Genomic DNA, 23,853 nt, shown 5'->3' with positions numbered 1-23,853 from the left:
ATACGGGATTTTATCGAATACCGTAGTGACAGCAAACTTTGTAGGGTATTTCGCCAGTAACTGGCCACTTTTAGTAACTGGGCGTCCTTAACTAAAAATGAATTCTATTCACCTATAAATAGAATTCATTTTAGTATAAGGTGGCCAGTTATTGAAAGCTGGCCAGTTATTGAAACCATTTTTGGTTTGGGGTGGCTAGTTACTAAGTGGCCAGTTACTGGCGAAATATCCATGTCAGCTTTCAAAATAGTTCACACTGCTAGACGGTTTTCCCGCATAGAACGTTGCCATACAAATGTTGCTGTCACTACGGTATTCGATAAAATCCCGTATGTAACGGGTCAAACAGATCACTGTGTTAAGTCTTTCCTGTAGACATACACAAGAGTTAAGGGCTATAAAGGTTAATTTTCTTATTTAACCCTTATCCACGTGAAAAGGTCCTCCTTTTATTTAGAGAACTATGATTAAATCATTGCTTACATGCCCACAAGCTGTTAACTATTGCCCACAGGAGAGAAAAATGTGCTGTTTGCGATAACACACTAGTTTTCTCTCCTGTAGTACTGTACAGGAAAGACATAACACAGTGATCTGTTTGACCGATACGGTATACGGGAAAAATTAACGCCGTGTGAACCTAGCCAAACAGTCGTATTATTGCCAGATCATTACGCCAGTTCTAAATGCAATATCTGTTTAAATTAAAAATGGAAATGCTGTTGACAGTGCTTAGACGTTGTTGAACCTTGTTGTAACAGGTATAAGGTCTATAATGAACTGTTCACCGGCGGTTGACGGTCCGTTGTACGGCAGACATGCCGTCGAACCGCATTCTCGAACCTTATTACAAGTATATAAAGTCTATAGTTGTGTGTCGCGTATGTTTGTCTCTTCTCCAGCGGCTGACAATGGATTGCCGTCGTTGGATCGTATTACAAGGAGATAAAGTCTATAATTGTGTGTTCACCGGCGGTTGACGGTCCGTTGTACGGCAGACATGCCGTCCACGAAGCGAGTCCGGAAGAGTACGTTGGCGTTGTTGAACATGCCGTCTTTCAGGGATACGATGATGAACTGAAACAAAATATTCGGTGTTAGCTTGTTTATAGATAGTAGGGATTTCTATAATTAAACTAATTTTATTTTCATCGGTTTAATCAATGTCACTATGAGTAAGACCGGCATATTTTTCTTTAGTTGGGAAGACCATTTGTATTTGATGATGATGATGATGATGATGTCCTGATTTGAATACGTACTTCACTCAGACATAGGGGCTGTCCATAAATTACGTCATCGATTTTTGACGATTTTTGACCCCCCCCCCCCCCCCCATAATCATCCAAAAATCATGCTTCAAATGACCCCATTTCCTCCTACTTCATGCTACCGTCATCCGATGTCCAGACCCCCCCCCCCTAATTTGAAATGACGTAATTTATGAATAGCCCCATAGTCATAAATTAAGAGCTTCGATCCTTCTGCTCTACCGACATTTAGTAATTGGAGTATGTGTATAAACGCAAGAGTTATAAGCGACGAAAGAATAGACGGTCTTACCTGATAGACGGTGATACATTTAACATGTATAATTCCGTTTTAAAAATTCTCCACGAAAACAACGTAACCCGTTTATTAATTTCAATACGTTAGAGTCTAGTTAAGTAGTTAAAAGTAGAAAATTCATGTGAAATTGCAATCCTATTTGCTATTGTAGTTTACTTAAATAAGTGTTTTCGAGTAATCTGTAATAAAACGTAAGAATATTAGATAATTCCGAAGCTGAAGTCTAAAGGGGCCCACTGATTAACAGTCCGCGGTATCGGCCTGTCAGTTAGAACAAAATTTTGACAGGTCCGAACAACTGACAGGCCGATACCGTCCGGCGGAGTGTTAATCAGTGGGCCCCTTAATATACTGGAATAATGGGTAATTTTCGGAATGACAGAAAAGACAAATAACCTAAACGGACTGTTAATCAGTGGGCCGTTTATTACAAATTACTCGATTTCCACTTATTTAAGTAAAGTACAATAGCAAATAGGATTGCAATTTCACATGAATTTTCTACTTTTAACTACTTAACTAGACTCTAACGAGTATAACGTATTGAAATTAATAAACGGGTTACGTTGTTTTTGTGGAGAATTTTTAAAACGGAATTATACATGTTAAATGTATTACTGTCTATCAGGTAAGACAAGCTCTTTCGTCGCTCGGTATCGGCCTGTCAGTTAGAACAAAATTTTGACAGGTCCGAACAACTGACAGGCCGATACCGTCCGGCAATTTTCGGAATGACAGAAAAGACAAATAACGTAAATCTGTGTATGATCCATTTTAACCATATTATTATTTAATTAGCCCCTAAATCACACCTGCGAGTGTCTGAAGTGTTCTTTGAGCATGTGTTCGATGTTCTGCGTGTGCGACAAGTCCAGCGCCGCGTCCACCTCGTCCATGATGTAGAGCGGCGCCGGCTTGAACAGCAACATGGCGAGCACGAGCGATAACACCACGAGCGACCGCTGACCGCCTGACAGTTCGTGCTATATGCGCTATAATACAGTCGGACTCTCACCTGTGAGTGTCTGAAGTGCTCTTTGAGCATGTGTCCGATGTTCTGCGTGTGCGACAAGTCCAGCGCCGCGTCCACCTCTTCCAGGATGTAGAGCGGCGCCGGCTTGAACAGCAACATGGCCAGCACGAGCGATAACGCCACGAGCGACCGCTGACCACCGGAGAGTTCACCTAGGGACTCCTTCCAGGTGTTGTTGAAGAATATAGTAAAGAGTGACGGAGTCAGCACTATTGCTTGGGACCTCATGCTATTTCGCGCATACAGTAAAGAGTGGCAGAGACAGCACTATTGCTTGGCAACTCGTGCTATATGCGCTAAGTACAGTTGGAGTGTCACCTGCGAGTGTCTGAAGTGCTCTTTGAGCATGTGTCCGATGTTCTGCGTGTGCGACAAGTCCAGCGCCGCGTCCACTTCGTCCAGGATGTAGAGCGGCGCCGGCTTGAACAGCAACATGGCCAGCACGAGCGATAACGCCACGAGCGACCACTGACCGCCTGACAGTTCGTGCTATATGCGCTTTAATACAGTTGGACTCTCACCTGCGAGTGTCTGAAGTGCTCTTTGAGCATGTGTCCGATGTTCTGCGTGTGCGACAAGTCCAGCGCCGCTTCCACCTCGTCCAGGATGTAGAGCGGCGCCGGCTTGAACAGCAACTTGGCCAGCACGAGCGATAACGCCACGAGCGACCGCTGACCGCCTGACAGTTCGTACTATATGCGCTATAATACAGTTGGACTCTCACCTGCGAGTGTCTGAAGTGCTCTTTGAGCATGTGTCCGATGTTCTGCGTGTGCGACAAGTCCAGCGCCGCGTCCACCTCGTCCAAGATGTATAGCGGCGCCGGCTTGAACAGCAACATGGCCAGCACGAGCGATAACGCCACGAGCGACCGCTGACCGCCTGACAGTTCGTACTATATGCGCTATAATACAGTTGGACTCTCACCTGCGAGTGTCTGAAGTGCTCTTTGAGCATGTGTCCGATGTTCTGCGTGTGCGACAAGTCCAGCGCCGCGTCCACCTCGTCCAGGATGTAGAGCGGCGCCGGCTTGAACAGCAACATGGCCAGCACGAGCGATAACGCTACTAGAGATCGCTGACCACCGGAGAGTTCTCCTAGGGAGTCCTTCCACGTGTTGTTGAAGCCTACTTTAACCTGGAAAGAAGTCATGTAGAAATTCAAATAAAGACTCAATAGGGAGTATTACTGCAATGTTCTGCTGGCAGAGAGTAGCACTATCTCATCACGTAAATCATACAGTAACTGTGAGATTTATTGAGGGATCGGGGTATAGGTTTCTTACTTCCGAGCCATTCAGCACAGTGAGTCCCTCAGGCGATCGAAACTTCGCCTGAGCGCCGGGTCCAAAGATTGTAACGCCTGACCATTAATATATGATCATGCGCCACGTTGCGGAATTTCATTGGAACTAATTTCTTACACTGATAATAATTTTAATGATAGGTTGTCACTGTTGTCAGTGTCATTGTGGCGGTTTACTTGAATAATACTTAAGTGTTGAATATTAAATAATAAATGACAAAAAAACCGGGCAAGTGCGAGTCGGACTCGCGCACGAAGGGTTCCGTACCATAATGTAAGAAAATACATGAATTTTATACGGTAAAAACCGACAATAAAAAAAAAACACCGAATATTTGGATACTGATTATGATTAGAGTGAGTAAAAGTATGTTAGTCAAAATAACGAGTTGCCAATCCACATTGTTCAGACTATACTGAACTGTTGCCATATAAATGAGAATAATAGCGCCCTCTTGACAATGATCATATATTCCTGGTCAAGCTTTAACCAGTTTCTTACTTCCAATTTCCAATCCACCTCGCATAGAGCGTCACTTGAGTATACACAGGCTGTGACCAATGTTGATGATATGTGTCCAGTTTCTCACCTCCAATCCGTCTAGCACAGTAAGCCCTTCAGGCGGCCGCAGTTTGGCCTGAGCCCCCGGCAGTAATGTACTGAATATTGATCCGAAGTCCCTGTTGACTTGTTCACAAGCTGTGACGAGTGTGCGTTTCTTTTTCTCGTCCAGTTCGGCCATTACTTGGACGAGCTTGGCGCGGTCTGCTTCGACTATCGCTTTCTTGCGGAGGACATCTTGATACTGCGAAATGAAAAGGAAGATGTTATTATGTACTTGGTCTTTCTCGGTAATCTCGGTAGAAAGTTAAATACATATATTTATCGCTGTTGCAAAACAATTTTCAACTAAGAAATAACCCGAATCGACACTTCTCGAATCAATTATTTATACCTTCAAGATTTTTTACTTCAAGTAGGCAACCTAACATATGGCGTATTACAGCGCCCTCTGGTTTGGATGTCAAACTAAAGGGGCACGTTTTTTTCTGACTTTACCTCTATACAATCAATTCTCTTTGACCAAACTAAATACAAATAACAAAGGAATTACAAAGAACATAACACAGTTAAAAAGCGATCTATTCCGAATATCTCAGCGTATATTGAATTGATACGTAATAAATAACTGGCCATATCTTTTTGCATTTAGATGAACCACCATTACCAACAGCATAAAATTTCACCAACCTGTTCCTCCTCCTTCCCAAGCAACGTATGAGCCCTAGCATTAAGTCCCCTCGCCAACTTGTCCTTCCTCTCCTTGAGCTGGTTGAGCCGGGCGCCGGCGGCGTGCGCCTGCCGCGCCTGGAAGTCGTACAGGCCGCCGGCCGCGCCGAAGTATTGCTTCTCGCCGGGGATCCACGTGTGCTCCTTCTCGAGGGCTGTGATCTGGGGAATAATAATAATAATAATATAGACCCGCAAGACTCTCAGCTCTGGCTTACCTTCATTGGCCGTCCAGAGAGGAGTCGCTAGAGCTATATGCTCCAGGGGTGGAAGTGAAAGATGCATAAGACGCGAGTTGGCACAGTGGCTGGTAACAGCCACTGGGTAGAAAGCGGCGCACACCTCTCGACACCCCTGAGCCGCTCACACCGATGTTGCTCCTGGTCGTCTTTACGACGGCAGTTTCAGGGGCCCATCTAGTCAGCGGCGAGTCACCGCCTGCCTCGATGACGGTGTTAACATTGTTATGGCAGGTGTCCGGACCTCTTTTACAATAGCCCAGTCTCATTGTCCACCCAAACATTAATCCATAGACCGGCATACTGTTCACTTTTTCTACAATAGTCCCAATGCCTGCTGAGACCGGTTCATGGGTGTCTATTGTTGCGCCTGTGAACGGGTTCCAGCAGGCGTTCTACATGACATTAAAGCTCTCCAAAGGGCCTCTACGTGTTGGATCTATATCCCCACGCAAGCCTATCAAAAGACCGGGATTTATAGGCCCGTGTTATCTAAGGAGATACAAATAATAATAATATAATGTTTTTATATTTTACTTTTATATTCATATTATAAATAACCTAACTTAAGATGAGAAATGAATAAAGAGAATAATAATAATCTATATCCCCACGCAAGCCTATCAAAAGACCGGTATTTATAGGCCCGTGAAATCCAAAAGGAGACACATAATAATAATATTTAAATATTCTTTATTGCACCACAAAAGAAAACAAAATTTAAAAACAAATTTACAATGTAAATAAAGGTAGCAACAGGCGGTCTTATCGCTGTAAGCGATCTCTTCCAGACAACCTTAGGGTAGCAGGATATAAAGAACAGAAAGAATTTATAAAACAGGTAGTGCACGAATTAATTACACAGGAATAGGAAAATGACACATACTTACATTAAACAGACAGTACATTTAAAATTTTAAATAAATACATAAATAAGACACATAAATAAATATATATTTATATACATACATACATACACAATACAATATATACACAGCGGCACATTAAGGTAGGGAATGAAAGGTGCAACAAGGTAAAATAGCCATCTTGCGGGTTTCGATTTAGACTCCTGTTGACAATTTTGGACATTTGCCATTGGTACTAAACCATAATTATTTGTTATTTATTTGTTAGCCTGTTGTGTCCCACTGCTGGGCAAAGGCCTCCCTCTCTTTCTTCCATGCGTCTAGTTCTATGGCAATATTAGGCCAATCTTTCCGAAAGACGTCAAGATCGTGCCGCCACCTCCTTCTAGGTCTGCCTTGACGCGCCGCACTATGTGTGGTGTCCACTCGGTAGTTGTCTTGGCCCACAAGTCGTTTGGCATACGGCAGATGTGTCCGGCCCAGTCCCATTTAAGCTTGGCGGCTGTCAGGGCTACGTCGGCTACTTTGGTTTTGGAGCGCAAGATGGAATTTCTGATTCTGTCAGTCAATTTGACACCAAGAATACTGCGCTCCATCGCTCTCTGGCGAACCTTGAGGGAAAGCTTTTGAGCATTAGTCAAAGACCAAGTCTGAGCGCCGTAGCTGAGGATCGGAAGAATACAAATATCCATGTGTTTGCGTTTCAGCGATATAGGAAGGTCTCCCTTCATGTATTCCTTATTCCTTCATGGACCAATAGCTCTTCGAGGCATTTTCGGTACGTCTTGCGAGCTCCTTGTATTGTCGTGCCTGGAAAGAGACTATTTGGCCCAAGTAAATGTACTCATGGACATATTCAATTCCTCCGCCGTACCATAAAGTAACGATTTTTTCACCTCAGCAGCTCGAACAAGGGTACTTTGCTTCTTAAAAACAGTGAGCAAAATGCGATTTTGCTCACTGAGTCATTTTGTCTCACTCAGTGAGCAAAATCGCATTTTGCTCACTGAGTTGTCTCATTCAGTGAGCAAAATGCGATTTTGCTCACTGAGTGAGACAAAATGACATTCAAGTGACCTTTATAGTCAAATGTCATTTCAACATGCGGGGTCTAATACAAGTTCGATACTTGGGTTCTATTATCTCTGTCCCTCTAGGTATGTTCTCACTGCTTAGGGTGAAAAATTTTGTGTACTACACGAGATCAAAGTTATTTACATCTCGTGCGCTTTTGAATCCCTTACTACGCTCAAGATTCTAAATTAGATTCACTCGCTACGCTCGTGAATCTATTATAGAATCTTTCGCTTGCACGGGACTCAAAATAAGCACTCGAAGAAATATCAAACTTTGATCTCTTGTTGTACAAATAACTATTGTCGCGTTTGTGTGTAAACGTAGGTGTTTTGGAGGGTCGTGCAGGTAATAATGATTTATCACTAGACAAGGTCTAGTAGACATATTTACAGTAAGTTTGAGCCAATGTTTTCTTGTGTTAGTTAAAAATAGTTTTTTTAATTCTTCACTAATAAAATTCGGCCTTACACTGTCATATTCTCTACACTCGACATCAGTACTAGCTTTCAAAAGCTAAAGTTCGTTTTTTTAGCAATAGAAAAAGACTATGCGATCTTGAAGTGTCTTAAATTGAAAAACGCTTTTTAAAAATCAGTATCTATTATTTATGAAAGCAAAATAATGTAAATAATCGTGTATGATTCATAATTGTTACATATTTGCCGTGACATATTTTTCAAAAGTGTTTTTCAATAAAAAGACATGTCAAGATTGTTTACCTTTTTTCTATTGCTAAAAAAACGAACTACAGCAAATACAAACCTTACGTGAACGAATCTAGATTACCTTGACTGCATATCCCATAAAATATATAAACATTCTTGGCACTAAGAAGAATGAATCTCACAATATGAAATTTAACAAAGTCTATCTTACCTTCTTACCACACTCAGTAGCCTCAGTCTCCAGCTCTTTAATCTTGAACTCTAACTCCTTGATCTTAAGGTGGATATCATTGTTTTTCGCGTCCAGCTTTTCTCTCTGCTGAGACAGACGAGCTATCTCCGTGTTGCGCGACGCTATTTCTGCTTTCATCGCTTTGATGCGGCCTTGGATCTCTTTTACTGCGTTCTGGATTAAAAGAATGGAAAAATCATATTAAATACATGAAAACAGGTCACTCACTTTTTTTAAGACAGATTGCTCGACATGTTTCGCTCAATAACGAGGAGTTAACAATAAATAGAAGTCTTTAAAGTTAACATATGCATCACGGACGTTTTATAATGAAACTAGATAAGTGACTAATTCGATATAAAAAAAGGATTATTTTAAACAAATCGACATATTGTGTTGTTGGTTAAAAGGCACAAAATCGACCGAAGTTGAAGCAAACAATGAGTAAAAAAGTGTCGGAGGTCTGACCTGTAGTGAGTAAGGAAGTACATTCATTGCACAAATAGGCTACGTCAGCCACCTGAACGCTCACGATCGTCGCTCTCACTATAGTTCGTTGTTTTTTGGATTAGAAATAAGGTAAACAATCTTGATGTGTCTTTTAATTGAAAAACATATTTTAAAAAGAAGTTACGACAAATATGTAACAATTATGAATCTAATACGATCATTTATATTCTTCTGCTTTCATAAGTAATAGTTTTAGATTTTTAAAAAGCGTTTTTCAATTAAAAGACATGTCAAGATCGCTTACCTTTTTGCAAGTTCTTTCTAATGCTAAAAAAAACGAACTATAACTAGTACAAATCCCAGTCGCCGTGGCCGAAACCGTCCGTCCTAGCGGACAGGATAATGATGACGATGAAAAGCTTGCTAATGCGGTGTATGTGTTGTCTGTGCCCTTACTTCAGCAGCAGTATGCTCGTCCTTGGCTGTTTGTAGCGCCTCCGCGAGCCTCTCCGCCGCCGCCTTAGTATCCGCTAGCTGAGTCGAGCTTGTGGTCACACCTTTTTCCAACTCGGCCACCTAATAACAAGAATAAGAAATATCATTTATTAGCCAAAAAGTCCCTTTTATAACAGTAAAAAATTAATAATTTCTACATCTACATCATTTAGGTATCTTTTTGAATTGGCTTCTAATAAGTGTAATACGTGACATTCGGAGATTATTTTTTAATAAACTGTCACGTATCTCCTGGTTTAAAGGTCAGAACGACTAGTCTTATTTATCGTTTTAGTTTAGGTATACTGGACGCCAACACCATAGGCGCTGCCATTAAAATATGTAACGTAACTACTGTAAAGAAGGTTCAGTTTTCTTTGACTCCAGCGTTTAAATATGAATCGTACACAACGAGAAATTCTAGATAACAGGCATTACCTCTAGCTGTAGGGTGGAGAACTCCTGTTCTCGTTGTTTCCAGTTGCTGCTGTGAAGTTCCGCTTCTTTCTTAGCCTTTTTGAGAGCCTCTTCCGCTTTTTTGAACTCCCTGTTGAGAATTCGTTTTTATTTATAATCTATTATTGTGAACCTGTATTTAGGGTACAGGGTTCTTGAAAGGGAATAAAATAATAGCTAATTATGTTTCATTTCTAATTTGGAGAAAAAACGTTACCACTACTTTTGAGGTTTTGAGGTGATCAAATTTGTAATCTAAAAAAAAAAAGGATGTACATAACTGTAATCTGTATCTGTCTCACCAGTTCTGTCACTCTGGCACTTAGCGATTCTAAGTGTGTTCATATCTGATGTTACTAAAATCTTACCTTTCTCTATGACCTTTAATGTCCTTGACCTTGGCCTCCAGCTCCTTAGCCCTCGCCGAAGCCGCCTGCTGTTTCGCCTTGTTTTCCTCCAATGTTTTACTAGTTTTGTTACCTTCGCACGTAGCGATTCTATAGATTTAAGTTTATATCTGATGTTATTAAAATCTTACCTTTCTCTATGACCTTTGATGTCCTTGACCTTGGCTTCCAGCTCCTTAGCTCTTGCCGAAGATGCTGTTTCGCCTTGTTCGCTTCTAACTGTTTTACCAGCTCTGTCACCCTCGCACAAAGCGATTCTATCTATAGGTGGGTTACGTTACACAACTTTACCTTTCTCTATGACCTTTAATGTCCTTGACCTTGGCCTCCAGCTCTTTAGCCCTCGCCGAAGCCGCCTGCTGTTTGCCTTGTTTTCCTCCAACTGTTTTACTAGCTCTGTCACCCTCGCACTTAGCGATTCTATCTATTTAAGTTTATATCTGATGTTACTAGTCTTACCTTTCTCTATGACCTTTAATGTCCTTGACCTTGGCCTCCAGCTCTTTAGCCCTCGCCGAAGCCGCCTGCTGCTGTTTCGCCTTGTTTCCCTCCAACTGTTTTACTAGCTCTGTCACCCTCGCACGTAGCGATTCAATCTATTTAAGTTTATATCTGATGTTACTAAAATCTTACCTTTCTCTATGACCTTTGATGTCCTTGACCTTGGCCTCCAGCTCCTTAGCTCTTGCCGAAGATGCTGTTTCGCCTTGTTCGCTTCTAACTGTTTTACCAGCTCTGTCACCCTCGCACAAAGCGATTCTATCTATAGGTGGGTTATGTTACACAACTTTACCTTTCTCTATGACCTTTGATGTCCTTGACCTTGGCCTCCAGCTCTTTAGCCCTCGCCGAAGCCGCCTGCTGTTTCGCCTTGTTTTCCTCCAACTGTTTTACTAGCTCTGTCACCCTCGCACGCAGCGATTCTATCTCAGCGTGAGTTTGGGCGTGCGACGTGGTGGCGAGGCGGGCTTTCACGACTTCTAGCTCGTGGGACATCATGTCGAATCTGGAAAAAATGGCTTGTTATTATTTTTATTCTTGTGCAAGTGCGAAATTATAGTAGAATTTTCTTTTATTTGTTTTAAAATCGAACGAAAAGAAAGAAATGCAACTCTATTCACTTAAAAATGGCTTAAATTACACTGAAGTAATTAGTATACTATGTGTAGGCCCCTGGGCTTTAGGAGGATAAAACTGCTGTAAGCAACTTTAACGATTGCACGTTGGCTACGTACCCTGTTAGCCTCAGCAGCATTCTGCACGGCGTTGAGCTCGGCCTGGAACTGCTGCAGCTGGGAGCCACCCCAGCTCCTGGAACTGCTGAATTTGTCCTACCTTTGTTGTTTACTGCTGTAAGCCTCGGCAGCCGCCTGCATGGCGTTGAGCTCGGCCTGGTACTGCTGCAGTTGGGAGTCAGCTCGGCCCAGCTCCTGCTCTAGCTGCTGGAGCTGCTGGATTTGCATTAGCACGGAACCTCCCTGCGAGAAAATAAAACACTTAGTAAATATATGTACAATTTACGTAGTGAACAAAAAATTATCTAAGCTCCTGCTCTAACTGCTGGAGCTGCTGGATTTGCATTAGCACGGAACCTCCCTGCGAGAAAATAAAACACTTAGTAAACATATGTACAATTTACGTAGTGAACAAAAATTTATCTAAGGGGGGTATTCTACCTGTCTCATTTCTTTGTCCAATGTCATTGCGTCTCACTCTCTCATGAAGCAAAATGTGAGACGAATTACACATTGGACAAAGAAATTGGATAGGTGGAATACCAACCTAATATGCGAGCTTGTTGCAGGCACGTGCCGGGAAAAAAGTATCGTAGAACATTGCTAGCAAATTGACTTTGAACTGCGCGTCACGTGCCGTTCACGTTTAATTATTAGTTTGTTATTAGTGTGTGGGTTGTATTTCCAATTATTTTTAAGAATGTCCGGCCTTGTGTTCCTAATAAGATGGTTTCTCTCTCGTCACTCGGCCAGCAATTCCTCATTTTCTGGCCTTATGAGTAACAAATTACCTATTAAACTTAGGCATGTCAACTAAAGTTGATCTCTTCACCGTAGCACCTCCTGACAGCGTCCCAGCTGGGTCATACCCCTCGACAGTAACGCATGGTTTCCTGATCTGCGGATGGAATGTGACTTTGTTGGCTGTGTATAGATCTCACCTTGACTCTAGCGCCTCCAGACAGCGTCCCGGCCGGGTCATACACATCCCCCTCTACAGTAACGCATCGTTTCCTGATCTGCGGGTGGAATGTGACTTTGTTGGCGGTATCGGCGTCCTTGCAGACGAAGGTGCCGCCGAACACGAAGCCCATTGCCGGTCGGAGCGCGGCCGGAAACGAGATCAGGTCCACGGCGCGCTGGACGTTCTCGGGACCGCCACCCTGGGGAAATACTATACTATAGAGGCCGGGAAACGAAGGGTTGCAGGCCAAGTAGATATAGACGGATAGGGATACGGGTCCAGCAACCCTGTTTCTCGCCGAGATTTTTATGGTGCTTTTCTCAAACTTGCAATGATCCATAGGCTACGGTGGCCAAAACCTGTGTAAAAATGTAATTTAGTGCTACACAAGTACCAGGGCCTCATGAGACACGAGGTGTCGTCGATTGCGTGGACGGACAGCTCCCGTGAATCCACACCGATCGGCAAGAGAAACTGCGTGCTGTACTGATACCTCACCGCAAAGTCAAGAAATAGCCTACATTGTCAGAATTATATCTTCAATGGAACTATTAGATGGGTCGAAATAGTATCACAAAAGAGCTTGAAAACCGCGGTTTTGCAACCACTGTAAAAAATTGGTATCCAGTTGACGCCGCAAACGACGAAAGTATATTAGAAGACCACATTCCTAGAATATAGAAACAAATCAAGCAAGGCAAGGGGGCCATCTATCTCTGCAGCTGACTATACATGACGTAGGATTCGTTTCCACCGAAAAGGCTTAAATAAATGAAAAAGTACTCACAATTTGCTGCGCTAGCCTGAGCGTTTGATCATCAATGGTGTAGGCGGTGATCTTGTTCAGCGGTATCATGGTGGTTCGCGTCTGGATGTTGCCTTTCTTGAGCAGTAAGTCCACTGTGGCGTCCGTGTCTACAACTACGTTGTATAGCTGTGGAATATAATAAAGTATTTGCGACAAGTCGAATTTTACCACAAATTTTTTTAAGGACATTTTTACACAAATTGACTAAGCCCCACGGTAAGCTCAAGAAGGCTTGTGTTGTGGGTACTCAGACAACGATATACATAATATATAAATACTTAAATACATAGAAAACAACCATGACTCAGGAACAAATATGTGTCATCACACAAATAAATGCCCTTACCGGGATTCCAACCCGGGCCATCTGCTTCATAGGCAGGGTCATCCACTAGGCCAGACCAGTTGTCAAGCAAATGTTTAACCAACCGCTAGAGAGGTCAACTGACGCGCTCGTGTACAGTTAAATGTCAACCTTCGTGGATGCCGATAAGGTTTTAAGTCGAATGATTTTAATATGATTCCAATAAGGTATACAATGGCGCGGCGTTCAAAGGATTAATACATCTGACATAAATATGTAAAAAAAAAACACACAGCAAATAAAAACATTACTTAAATTACTGCTACAAATTATTGAATGCTGACTGCACTAAGAGTAAAGTTTGACTACTCACTTTGCCGCCCGCGGCAGTTTCCAACGCAGTGCAGTACACTGGGTCATTGACGTTTATCAATCTTGCGACGATACCTACAACAAGTATAAGTTTGTTCGTAGTTAAGTATCCGTTTTAGGGTTCCGTACCCAAAGGGTAAAAACGGGACCCTATTACTAAGACTCCGCTGTCCGTCCGTCCGTCTGTCACCAGGCTGTATCTCATGAACCGTGATAGCTAGGAAGTTGAAATTTTCACAGATGATGTATTTCTGTTGCCGCTATAACAACAAATACTAAAAAATACGGAACCCTCGGTGGGCGAGTCCGACTCGGACTTGCCCGGTTTTTTATATTCAATGGGGTTGGCCGGTGGAAGTTTTTAGCAGATGGCGCCATCATAGCTTGCCCCGTCAATCCCTAGAATTGTGTCAAATTTTTGTTTTTTTAATACCCTGGATGCCAGCTCTTTAAGCCAAATCTCATAGAAAAAGGGGCAAGCTATGATGGCGCCATCTAGGCAAACCTTTGACAGTTGCCAACCCCATTTTTACACGTTTCAATCAAGAGCAAATGCCGTGAAAAAATCACACGGAAGCTAGATTGACGGGTAAATTTGCAAGGGCAGACTTTAATCGAAACCTTAAAAAGGTTGGCACGATACAAAAAATCACGAAAACGTGTCTAATTTTCATTTAATTTTAGTTGTATATCGTTAGGGCTCATTTAGACGATTCGTGAACTCGCATGCGAGTTTCATTACATTGCGGGTTTTGATCGATCGGTTGAATTGGACGTAACCAACAGTCAACAATGTAACTAACATCGCATGCGAGTTCGCGCGCCGTCTAATTCAGTCTTTATGCAGGGGCATACCACAGCAGCAATATAAAATAGCTATAATATTATAGCTGAGGAATCTGACGAGCAACATTTTAAACAACGTATACTTTTAGAGTAATTGAGACAAAAGCCCGCGCGATGGCTATTTCTTTCGTCGCAAGTTTCACGCATGTCATATTCTTTGCTCCTTTCTAATTTCCTGGCTTTTGGGCACCCTTAAGTTTCAAATTTAATGTTAACCAAACTTCACTAAGAGTCGGTTGCACCAAACCGTCTGTCACCATTAAAGCGTTCGCTAAATTTTTTTGGATGGGCAATTTCAGACTTTACCGCTGTTTGACGTTAATCAATCATGCGTACGCATGCTTTCAGCTTTCCGATGCTTACGCATCTTCATACTAACGAGCGATTTCACATTTATAAAATGCGGCTGGATGTTGATAGATGTAGTTCCACCTTAAATGTGGTTGGTGCAACTGGGCCTTACCATGTACAGTCGAGTGTAAAAATATGGGTGCACACATTATAGTCAAAAATATGTCCCACACATATTTTTACACTTGACTGTACCTACCTAAAATGGTCGAAATCTCGCGTCGGTGCCTGGTATTGAAACTTGAAACTGACATGACATCGCGGAAAGTTACAATTTGTAACAAAAAAGAACATAATTTTTTTTAAATATCATTTATTATCCGGCAACTAAGGCCATAGATATATACCATACAAAATAACATACATACAATAGTAAAAATTTTACTAGCCAAAAATTATTTCGGCTCGGTTTTCAGTTGTGTCGCATGTTCCGGTGTAGGGAACTAAATGTATGCCTCTCCCTCTCCCCTCGGCCATCGGCCTTATCAATCATCATCATAATGATAAACTTACCGTGTACTTTAGAATGGTCGAAATCTCTGGTCGGCGCCTGGTATTGGAATTGGCACCGTTGCAGTCGTGAACTGAGTCGGTCTAGCGAATCCCTTTTTCCGACGGTCTCCGATTGTATCTGCCGGATGAGACCCTTTAGCTCCGTGTTGCGGGCTTCGCTGAAGTTCATGCTTGAGAGCTCTGCCTGTGAACAAATGGGTAATTGTGTTATTCATAAGAGCTTGTCAAGTCTAATAAGCCCTTGATAATCGTTTGTCGTTGTCTGTCATATTGACATTTGTGTTTGTTAGAAAGGGACAAAATTTAACAAAGGTTTGTTAAGTTTTATGAATAAGCCCGTAAGTAAATAACAAGTTATTTTATTTTACTTTACTAGGGCAAATCCAAGATTCTGTAAATGTATTTTTTTTTCTCAGGCACAACCAAAAGTAAAGGTATTTATTTTAGCATTGCAACCACGAAGCATCTAAAATACACCTGAATTCGTTAAATGAAGTCTTTAAGGCCCGAGTGTAATAATATATATACATTTAATCTAATATTACCTGTAGTTTATCCAGCTGCGCCTGCTGCCTGCCTATGTTATCCTGGTCCTTAGTAAATTGTGTGCTGCTCGCTTTGAACTCATTCTCCAAAGAGCTTGTGGACGTACTTCTTCTCCACACTCACCTACACACCTGTAGATAGTCTAAATATTACCTGTAGTTTATCCAGCTGCGCCTGCTGCCTGCCTATGTTATCCTGGTCCTTAGTAAATTGTGTGCTGCTCGCTTTGAACTCATTCTCCAAAGAGCTTGTGGACGTACTTCTTCTCCACACTCACCTACACACCTGTAGATAGTCTAAATATTACCTGTAGTTTATCCAGCTGCGCCTGCTGCCTGCCTATGTTATCCTGGTCCTTAGTAAATTGTGTGCTGCTCGCTTTGAACTCATTCTCCAAAGAGCTTGTGGACGTACTTCTTCTCCACACTCACCTACACACCTGTAGATAGTCTAAATATTACCTGTAGTTTATCCAGCTGCGCCTGCTGCCTGCCTATGTTATCCTGGTCCTTGGTGAACTGTGCACTGCTCGCTTTGAATTCCTTCTCCAAAGTCTTGAGCCGGTCTTCTGCGTGTTTCCTCTCCATTTGAGCTTGGGATATGGATGTTGAAGCTTCGGACGCCTCTGCCTTGGCCGCTGTAAAATAAAAAAAGTAGTTTGTATAAAAATATTTAAAAATCTTCAAGTTGTACCAATAAAGGCACACTATATCAACTCCACACCATTCCAACACCAACTCAACTCACTTTTGGTTCAGAATAGTGTATGACGCGTAGACCACCGTCTACCGTCGCACATTACAGTTACATACATTTTGAAAAGTGTACTGTAGGGAATACGACATAAGGCTTTAATTTGAATATGTAAGTGTGCGAAGACTTTAATTGAGTATGACACCAAAAGAATACCAAGCGGGCGCAGACGCAGTTACAGCTTGTGACGTCAAAGATATGTTTACATTTTTCGCCTTATTACAAAGGAGTAAGGTGCAAAAGTGTAAACATATCTTTGACGTCGACTGTATACTTGATATGCCTTCGTTTCAAGTGCTGACGCGATCGTAAAGACCTGAAACTAAATGCGCATATGCGCCCACTTAGGTATGCTGGCACTACATCTTTCACTGCCCATCCAAATGTATCTTTATAAGGGTGTAAAAAAACAGAAGACTAAACCCTATCACTTTGCAATAAAGTTCATTGTAGGAAATATGTTTTCCATGCCTTCATAAGGCAGCCGCTATAATAGCCATTTGAATACCCATAAGCTGGTCCTGCAGAGATTCGGACGCTCCCTCGTTGCCCGTGCTGACTGATATAAAAGTCGCTTGCGCGGCCGCTAAAGCTGCCTCTGCTGCTTCGCTCGCTGCTCGTAGGCCCTCGAAGGTTGACGACGCCTGTCAAAAAGGTAAGTACAGTTAGTAAAACTTCTAGTGTCTGAGTTACTACATTTACAACTGTCCTGGAACTCAATTTGTCCTTATTTTTACTGGCTCACCTCACCAATTTTCATTTACATTTCTAACAGCATTTACAGCATCCTACCACTGACAGCTTCTTTATATACTAAGACCCACGACTTACCTCGCGCAACATCTTCCTTCTATCATTAAGAGCTTTCTCATCATCCTTCAAAATTGCCTCCAATGGGTGAAGAAACTAGATGTTAAACTATAGTACCTATTCAATAAGCAATTAATTACTAAGCGACCAGTTTGTAGCCATACGATTAAATAAATAAATAAATCATCATCCTTAACAACCTTTTCATGATCCTAGCCTGTTTGGTCTGTGTGCTGACAGCTTCTATAGAAACTAGACTAACCTAAGACTTACCTCACTCAATATCTTCCTTTTGTCATTAAGCGCCTTCTCATCATCCTTCAACGACCTTTCCATGATCCTGGCCTGTTTGCCCTGTGTGCTGACAGCTTCTTTAGCAGCCTTGTGCGCTGCTGACGCACTGGCTTCAGTCTTCTCTACGCCAGCCAACTCTTTTTCGAGAGCTTTTAGGTTGTTACCGGTTTGCTAAGGGATATAGTAAGAAAAATATTATCAAAAACATGAATATAAATAAGACACACTATTCATAATCAATGTTCATATACACTTTACCTACATCGTAATACTATAATCCCAGCAGCATGAAATCAACATCAACATGTTAAAAAACTTGAATTGGATGTCAAATCAAGACTGAAATCATTTAAATAATTCGACTCAAACTGCCGTTTATAAGGGTTAAGATATCTTTTAGTCATAAGTAGTAATTTTCAAGCAATGACATAATAATATAAAAGATTCGATTTTTTAACAAAGACTCCATCAAATCCATGTAACCATAAAATTTATTTAATGTTAGTATGAATCAGAACAGTTTAAATTCGCTTTAAGACTTCACCATTTTTTTAACAATAGTAAAAACTCTATTCTATGGCATTCGAATATTTGTTTGGATTTATTAATTTGGATTTATTAATTTAGCAGGGGCCAGTGAAATATAAATAATATTGTCTTCAGTTACCACAATACTCATGAAATAAAACTATTGAAACGGATTATATCGCGTATATTGAATTCATACTACATCCCGACGTTTCGAACCCTTTACAGCGTTCGTGGTCAACGGGTGACTACACGCGGGTGTTACGGGGAATATACGCGATATAATCCATTTCAATAGTTTTATTTCATAAATATAAATAAATTGAAAGCTTACATCTTCAAGTTTCTTGTGTAACTCGTTCATCTGTTTCTCCAATTCCTTAGATGTTTCCTTGTTGGTTGTGATCTCATCTTTCTTGGCTTGTATCTCGTCTTGCACTTCCGTCACTTTGTCTTGAGCTTCTTTGAGGTTCTTCTCGGCTGTTACATATCTGGGAATACCAATTATATTGTTATTATAAAATAAATTAAATAGTTTATTTACCAAAAAGTAAAAGATTTTCAGGCTAGGCCTGGCTCATGGAATCAGTTGAAACAATACCAATTTTTTATTATTATTAGTTTCTTGCCAAATTTGTGCAATGAGGGTGATATAGCTGAAATAGGTATATACGAAAGGTGAATTTTGTCGAGTTTCTTTTCAAGTTTAGAGGGACTTGATTTGAAAGAAAACCCAACTTTTTTAGCATTAGAAAAAAGGTAAACAATCTTGAGGTCTTTTTATTAAAAATGCTTGAAAAACGCTTTTAAAAATGAGTTTATATTACTTATGAAAGCAAAAGAATTTAAATAATCGTATATGATTTATAATTGTTACATCTTTGCTGTGACTTATTTAAAAAAAGTATTTTGTAATAAAAAGACACGTCAAGATCGCTTACCTTCTTTCTAATGCTAAAAAAACGGACTATAAAGACAGAGGGTTTTTCATAGCTTGAGACTTTATTTTAAGTGTAGTTCTTGTATATATCCTTTTGTGCTGCCAGACCTGTAGGCTACATATAGCCTGCTGACGTTCTCCAGCTCTCTGACCACCTTCTGGTACTCTTGGAACTGCGATCTCTCGTCCTGCAGCTTTTGGAGCTTCGGCGCGATGTCCTCTCGAATGATCTGTGCGAGATGATACAAAGTATTTATACTTACCCGCTTATTCATAAAACTTTACGGGCCTGATTTAGTTAAATTATGTTTTATCCCTTACTTACAAATGCATAAGTCAAAATGACAGATAAAGACAAACGATTATTATCTAATTGAGGCTTGTAGCGCGTTTATGAATAAGGGGGATAGGGATAGTCTATCTATACCTAAGATCATAAGATGTAGGCTTTTCAGTGTAATGTAGATGTTTCCAAACGAGGCCGGATAAAATTCCATACAATTTGGCCCGCTAAATAGTAGTATTGGCCTTGCCCCTTAGGTCAAAGTTTTTAGATGCCCCTTGTTTTAAAACTTTAATCGGGAGCATTCCATGAAATTGTCTACCGTTTGTCCCGTACAATCGCGAATTTTTTGAAGATTTTCAGGTATAAGAGTTTCCTTTTTTATGACAAATGGTCAAAAATATGCACAGAAAAATAATCGCCTGCTATAAATGCCAAAAAAATAAGTCGCAACACAGAGAACTAAATACATGTTAATTTACTGGGTTGCTTAAAGGTTCTAATTAGTTTTTTTAATGATATATGTACATTATGATATGCCTTACGAGGTTACCCTTGAGTCCCAGAATCTACATTTATATCTACAAACGAGCTAAAATTTTCAGAATTGATTTTTGATTGTCATTGAAATAGAAAATAAAAACACAAAAGTTAAACATTGTGGATGCGATTTCTCCATGGGAACTAAAGAGTTAATATATACTTACATCATTGAGTTCTCTTAGCTTGGCATCTTTCTTCTCAATGGTCTTCTGGGCGGCCTGCTTCTTAGCTTCATACATCCGAGTCCCGGCCGCCTCTTCTACCATTGACAGGATCTATAAATACACCATTAATTTAATTAAACTATAAATAAAGACATAGGATTCAGAATTATCTGCCTTAGAAGATTTGATTTAACAAGAGCCACAGAATAAGCAGCAGTGCGCGGCAACTACTACGGCTAGACACCAAAATTGGTGTGGGCCGCATATACTTGTAGCGACGCGACGAAATCGCGGAGTTAGCCACGCCTGTTAGAGCAAGGGTCCCTAAATCCGAAAAAGAAACATTTGCCTCGCAGAAAGGCAGCACGAAAGTCAAAGGCTAAAAGTCCAGCATGTGAAAAGGAAGCAAGAGAGTGAATGGCCGTGTGGGTGAAAAAGTTTGAAAATTACTGAACTAAGTAGGACATTACAGTTTGTTTCTGTTTCCTATCATATGCTCCAGGCCAGGGTCCAAGGTTAGGTATGCACAAAATGTTGAAGTTATTTTTAGCTCAGCAACCCGATAACACGCTTTTTCTGCTTTGCAGTGAAAAACACCTATGAACTGAGAACCCAGGCAGGCAGGCAGGTTGCTGGTAGTGTATGTGTCTAATCTGTTACTAAGCAAGTCATAAACCGAAATAAATGTCATATACGAAGTAAAAATGACCAAGGCCTCTAGTGTCCAGGGCTGAGGGGACAAGTCCTCAGGAAATTGTCATATATAGTCCGTAGATTCGTAACAGACCCCGAACTGCTAATCCTTTGACTATTGTTAAGTAAAACCACACGTGCTACTTACCTGCAAAAAGGGTCTTAATTATTCTAATTGGCACCTGAGCGTGGGCTAGTCCAATGCTCAAAAAACCGGTGCGCTCTCCGATAACGCGCCTTCGTTACGCATCTCGATGACACATTTTAGACTGGTTCGACTCGCCAGCACTCAGTAACCGTAGAGAATTACACGACCCTTTTTTTACAGGTAGAGGCACGTGCGGTTAGACAAAGGATTAGCGGCTCGGGTCCACTTACAAATCTACATACTATACTAGGAAATTTCGACCCATGCCACCGTGACCAAGTGGTTCAGGCATCTGTCGCGTAAACGGAGGACGCTGGTTCAGTTCCAGCCTTGGACACTGGAAGCCTTGGTAATTGTTTCCTTCAATTTGTAATTTAAATAGAAGTGTGTCTACTTAAAATACCACAAATTAAAATATTTTCATAGAAAGTAGCATAATTTGTTCTTAGAGTAAGCAAGGCATGTTTTTATTGAATAATATTGCTACATTAATACCTCAGGTCAAAAGGACTGTGGGAAAGAAGTGGCTCCAGGTCACACAGAACCGTGACGAATGGCGTAAAATGAAGGAGGCCTGCACCCGAAGGGTAGAGAAGGGCTAGAGAGAGAGAGAATACCTCAGGTGGCTTCATATTGAGCACTTTAGTGATGCGGCCCTGCATAATGAGGAAATGAGGGTTGTTAACGTTGAGCTGAACGGAGCAGAACAGGTCACTGACTCGCTTGTTCTGGACATTGATGCCGTTGATGAGATACTTGTTCTTGCCACCCATGACCACCTAGAAAACAACAGGTTTAATAAGTTTATTCTTATAAATTTCTACTTTTATACACCAATACAAGATTCTACTACTCTGCAAGATGATTCTTACAAGCCCACACTGAATGAGGTTGCCTTGTTTCATCTTCATCATCCACTCTAGTCTGAGAGACTAGAGTATAATATTGCATTGTCATTGGTTTTTCATAAGTATGCCAAATTTCAGCTTAAAATTAGATAGAAAATAATGGTTTGACATGATGGACAGGCCACATGCTACGCAGCCCAATAGAAAAATGGAGCATACAGGTTACTCTATGGTACCCTAGAGGCTGTACTAGCACATCCAATCACAAGATGGAAAGATGACATCCGTCTGACTCTGGGGCCATACTGGATGAGGGTTGCTGCAGACAGAGCCCAATGGAGACAGTTGGAGGAGGCCTATGCCTTACGGCACACCGAAGTGAGGGATATATTATAAATAAATTTAAAAAATTAAGTGTAATTTATATCGTTCGGAATAAATGGCTTTATTATAATGGTTTGCAAATTTTGAAGATAACTTCTACTTGTTATGTTATTTCTTAAAAGGCCATGGAGCAAACTATGGGTTTTTAATTATCGCATGGAACACATACAATATGCAAGTTGAACATAAAAGCATTTATAATAATGCAGTTTACATTCCAGAGCTTAACAGTTAATTTGTGTTGTTAATCTCCAAAGAAAGACTTGGGAGAATAATGCTACAGACAAAGAGAAATGGAAAAATATGGAGGAGGCTTTTACCCTCAAGGGATCACACAGTGAAAATGTAACAAAAGAAAAGTAAATTTTATAACAGATGTGTGGGAAATAAAGCTTAAATAATAATAATAATCTCCAAAGAAGCCTTGTTATTTTGTTATTATAATTATAAACACAGTACTAACCTGCCGAGTAACAGTAATTTCATCGTGATTCTCATATCCAATGGGGCATTGATTCCTGTCTCGGTTATCAAATGTGATGCTAACAGTGGCCTTAGTGATGCCCGCCTGTCCATGCTTGTAGATTAACTCTTGAAGACTTCCGGCTCGCACCTATGTATCATAAGATTAATAAGGGTGGTCATGCGTCACACTCTCTCAATGAAGCAAAATGTGAGACACAACACACATTGGACAAACAAATTGGATAGGTCGAATACCACCCTACGCAGTTGTAGAATTTAGAATAAAAATAATTTTGTTTAATGCCAAATGAATGGATTAGATGTAAAGAAACTTGTTTTATCCAGGTCATGAAACTTTAATCTTAATCTAATTGAATATTTACCGAATAAACAAACATCTTTTGTTATGGCTATGCAGAACGCAGATGGCGGGAGTTCACAATACATGTTTGAAAATTATAAAAATCATATTAGAAAGCATACTTACGTTGGATAAATTGGTAATTCCGAGCACGAAACAAATAGAATCCAGGATATTTGACTTCCCGGTGCCGTTTAGACCCGTGATAGCGTTAAATTCAGGGTCAAACCCGGTGATCTCAACACGGTTCCCGTAGGACTTGAATCCGTCCAACACGATAGATTTGATATACATTTTGCTGCCAACATATACATCGAAGTACAAATTACATTAAATTCAGCTTAATGTTTAATAATTATGAGAAAACACAAAATCCCTCCAAATCGGGAACCGTTGGTGTTTGACAATTTTGACAATATGACACAAGTTTAGTTTTTTTTTTCGTGCGTATGGTACGTTCCGTTACCAAATCCTGTTTGCTAATTAAAAATTACATTTCGGTAAAAATGCATAGGATCATTATCTTAGAGCATATTTGAATTATCTTAAACTTAAAATGTTAAATGTGCCTAAGATAATTACCAATAAAATCACTGATTTCTTAAAGCTGATAAA

The 23,853-nt window shown here is 40.8% G+C and overlaps 1 protein-coding gene across 1 annotated transcript; it reads right to left on the bottom strand.

The window, feature by feature from the left end:
- Positions 1–784: 784 nt before the first annotated feature.
- LOC134799149 (structural maintenance of chromosomes protein 2) lies at positions 785–23,639 on the bottom strand. The gene is made up of 22 exons (XM_063771556.1): positions 23,365–23,639; positions 22,876–23,025; positions 21,798–21,959; positions 20,340–20,450; positions 19,458–19,579; positions 18,744–18,900; positions 17,861–18,052; positions 17,286–17,421; positions 16,486–16,661; positions 15,479–15,662; positions 13,770–13,843; positions 13,072–13,218; positions 12,262–12,483; positions 11,421–11,563; positions 10,879–11,091; positions 9,661–9,769; positions 9,184–9,303; positions 8,257–8,451; positions 5,160–5,360; positions 4,498–4,713; positions 3,530–3,739; positions 785–1,077 (listed from the first exon to the last, which is right to left on the bottom strand). The coding sequence occupies exons 1-22, from the start codon at positions 23,530–23,532 to the stop codon at positions 967–969; spliced, it is 3,519 nt and encodes a 1,172-aa protein (XP_063627626.1). The 5' UTR covers positions 23,533–23,639; the 3' UTR covers positions 785–966.
- Between the last annotated feature and the right edge of the window lie 214 nt (positions 23,640–23,853).

This window comes from Cydia splendana, chromosome 18 (genome assembly GCF_910591565.1).
Source record: "Cydia splendana chromosome 18, ilCydSple1.2, whole genome shotgun sequence".
Lineage (NCBI taxonomy): Eukaryota > Metazoa > Arthropoda > Insecta > Lepidoptera > Tortricidae > Cydia > Cydia splendana.
The sequence above is the reverse complement of the archived record's forward strand: the minus strand, read 5'-3'. Positions and strand labels throughout refer to the sequence as shown.

What these genes read in the sequence shown, in the direction of transcription:
- LOC134799149 (XM_063771556.1), bottom strand. Translation starts at nt 23,532, where the DNA reads ATGTATATCAAATCTATCGTGTTGGACGGATTCAAGTCCTACGGGAAC. An exon ending in GAATTACCAATTTATCCAAC is followed by an intron (nt 23,026 to 23,364) that starts GTAAGTATGCTT and finishes TATGATACATAG; the next exon opens with GTGCGAGCCGGAAGTCTTCA. An exon ending in CTACTGAGTGTGGTAAGAAG is followed by an intron (nt 5,361 to 8,256) that starts GTAAGATAGACT and finishes ATTATTCCCCAG; the next exon opens with ATCACAGCCCTCGAGAAGGA.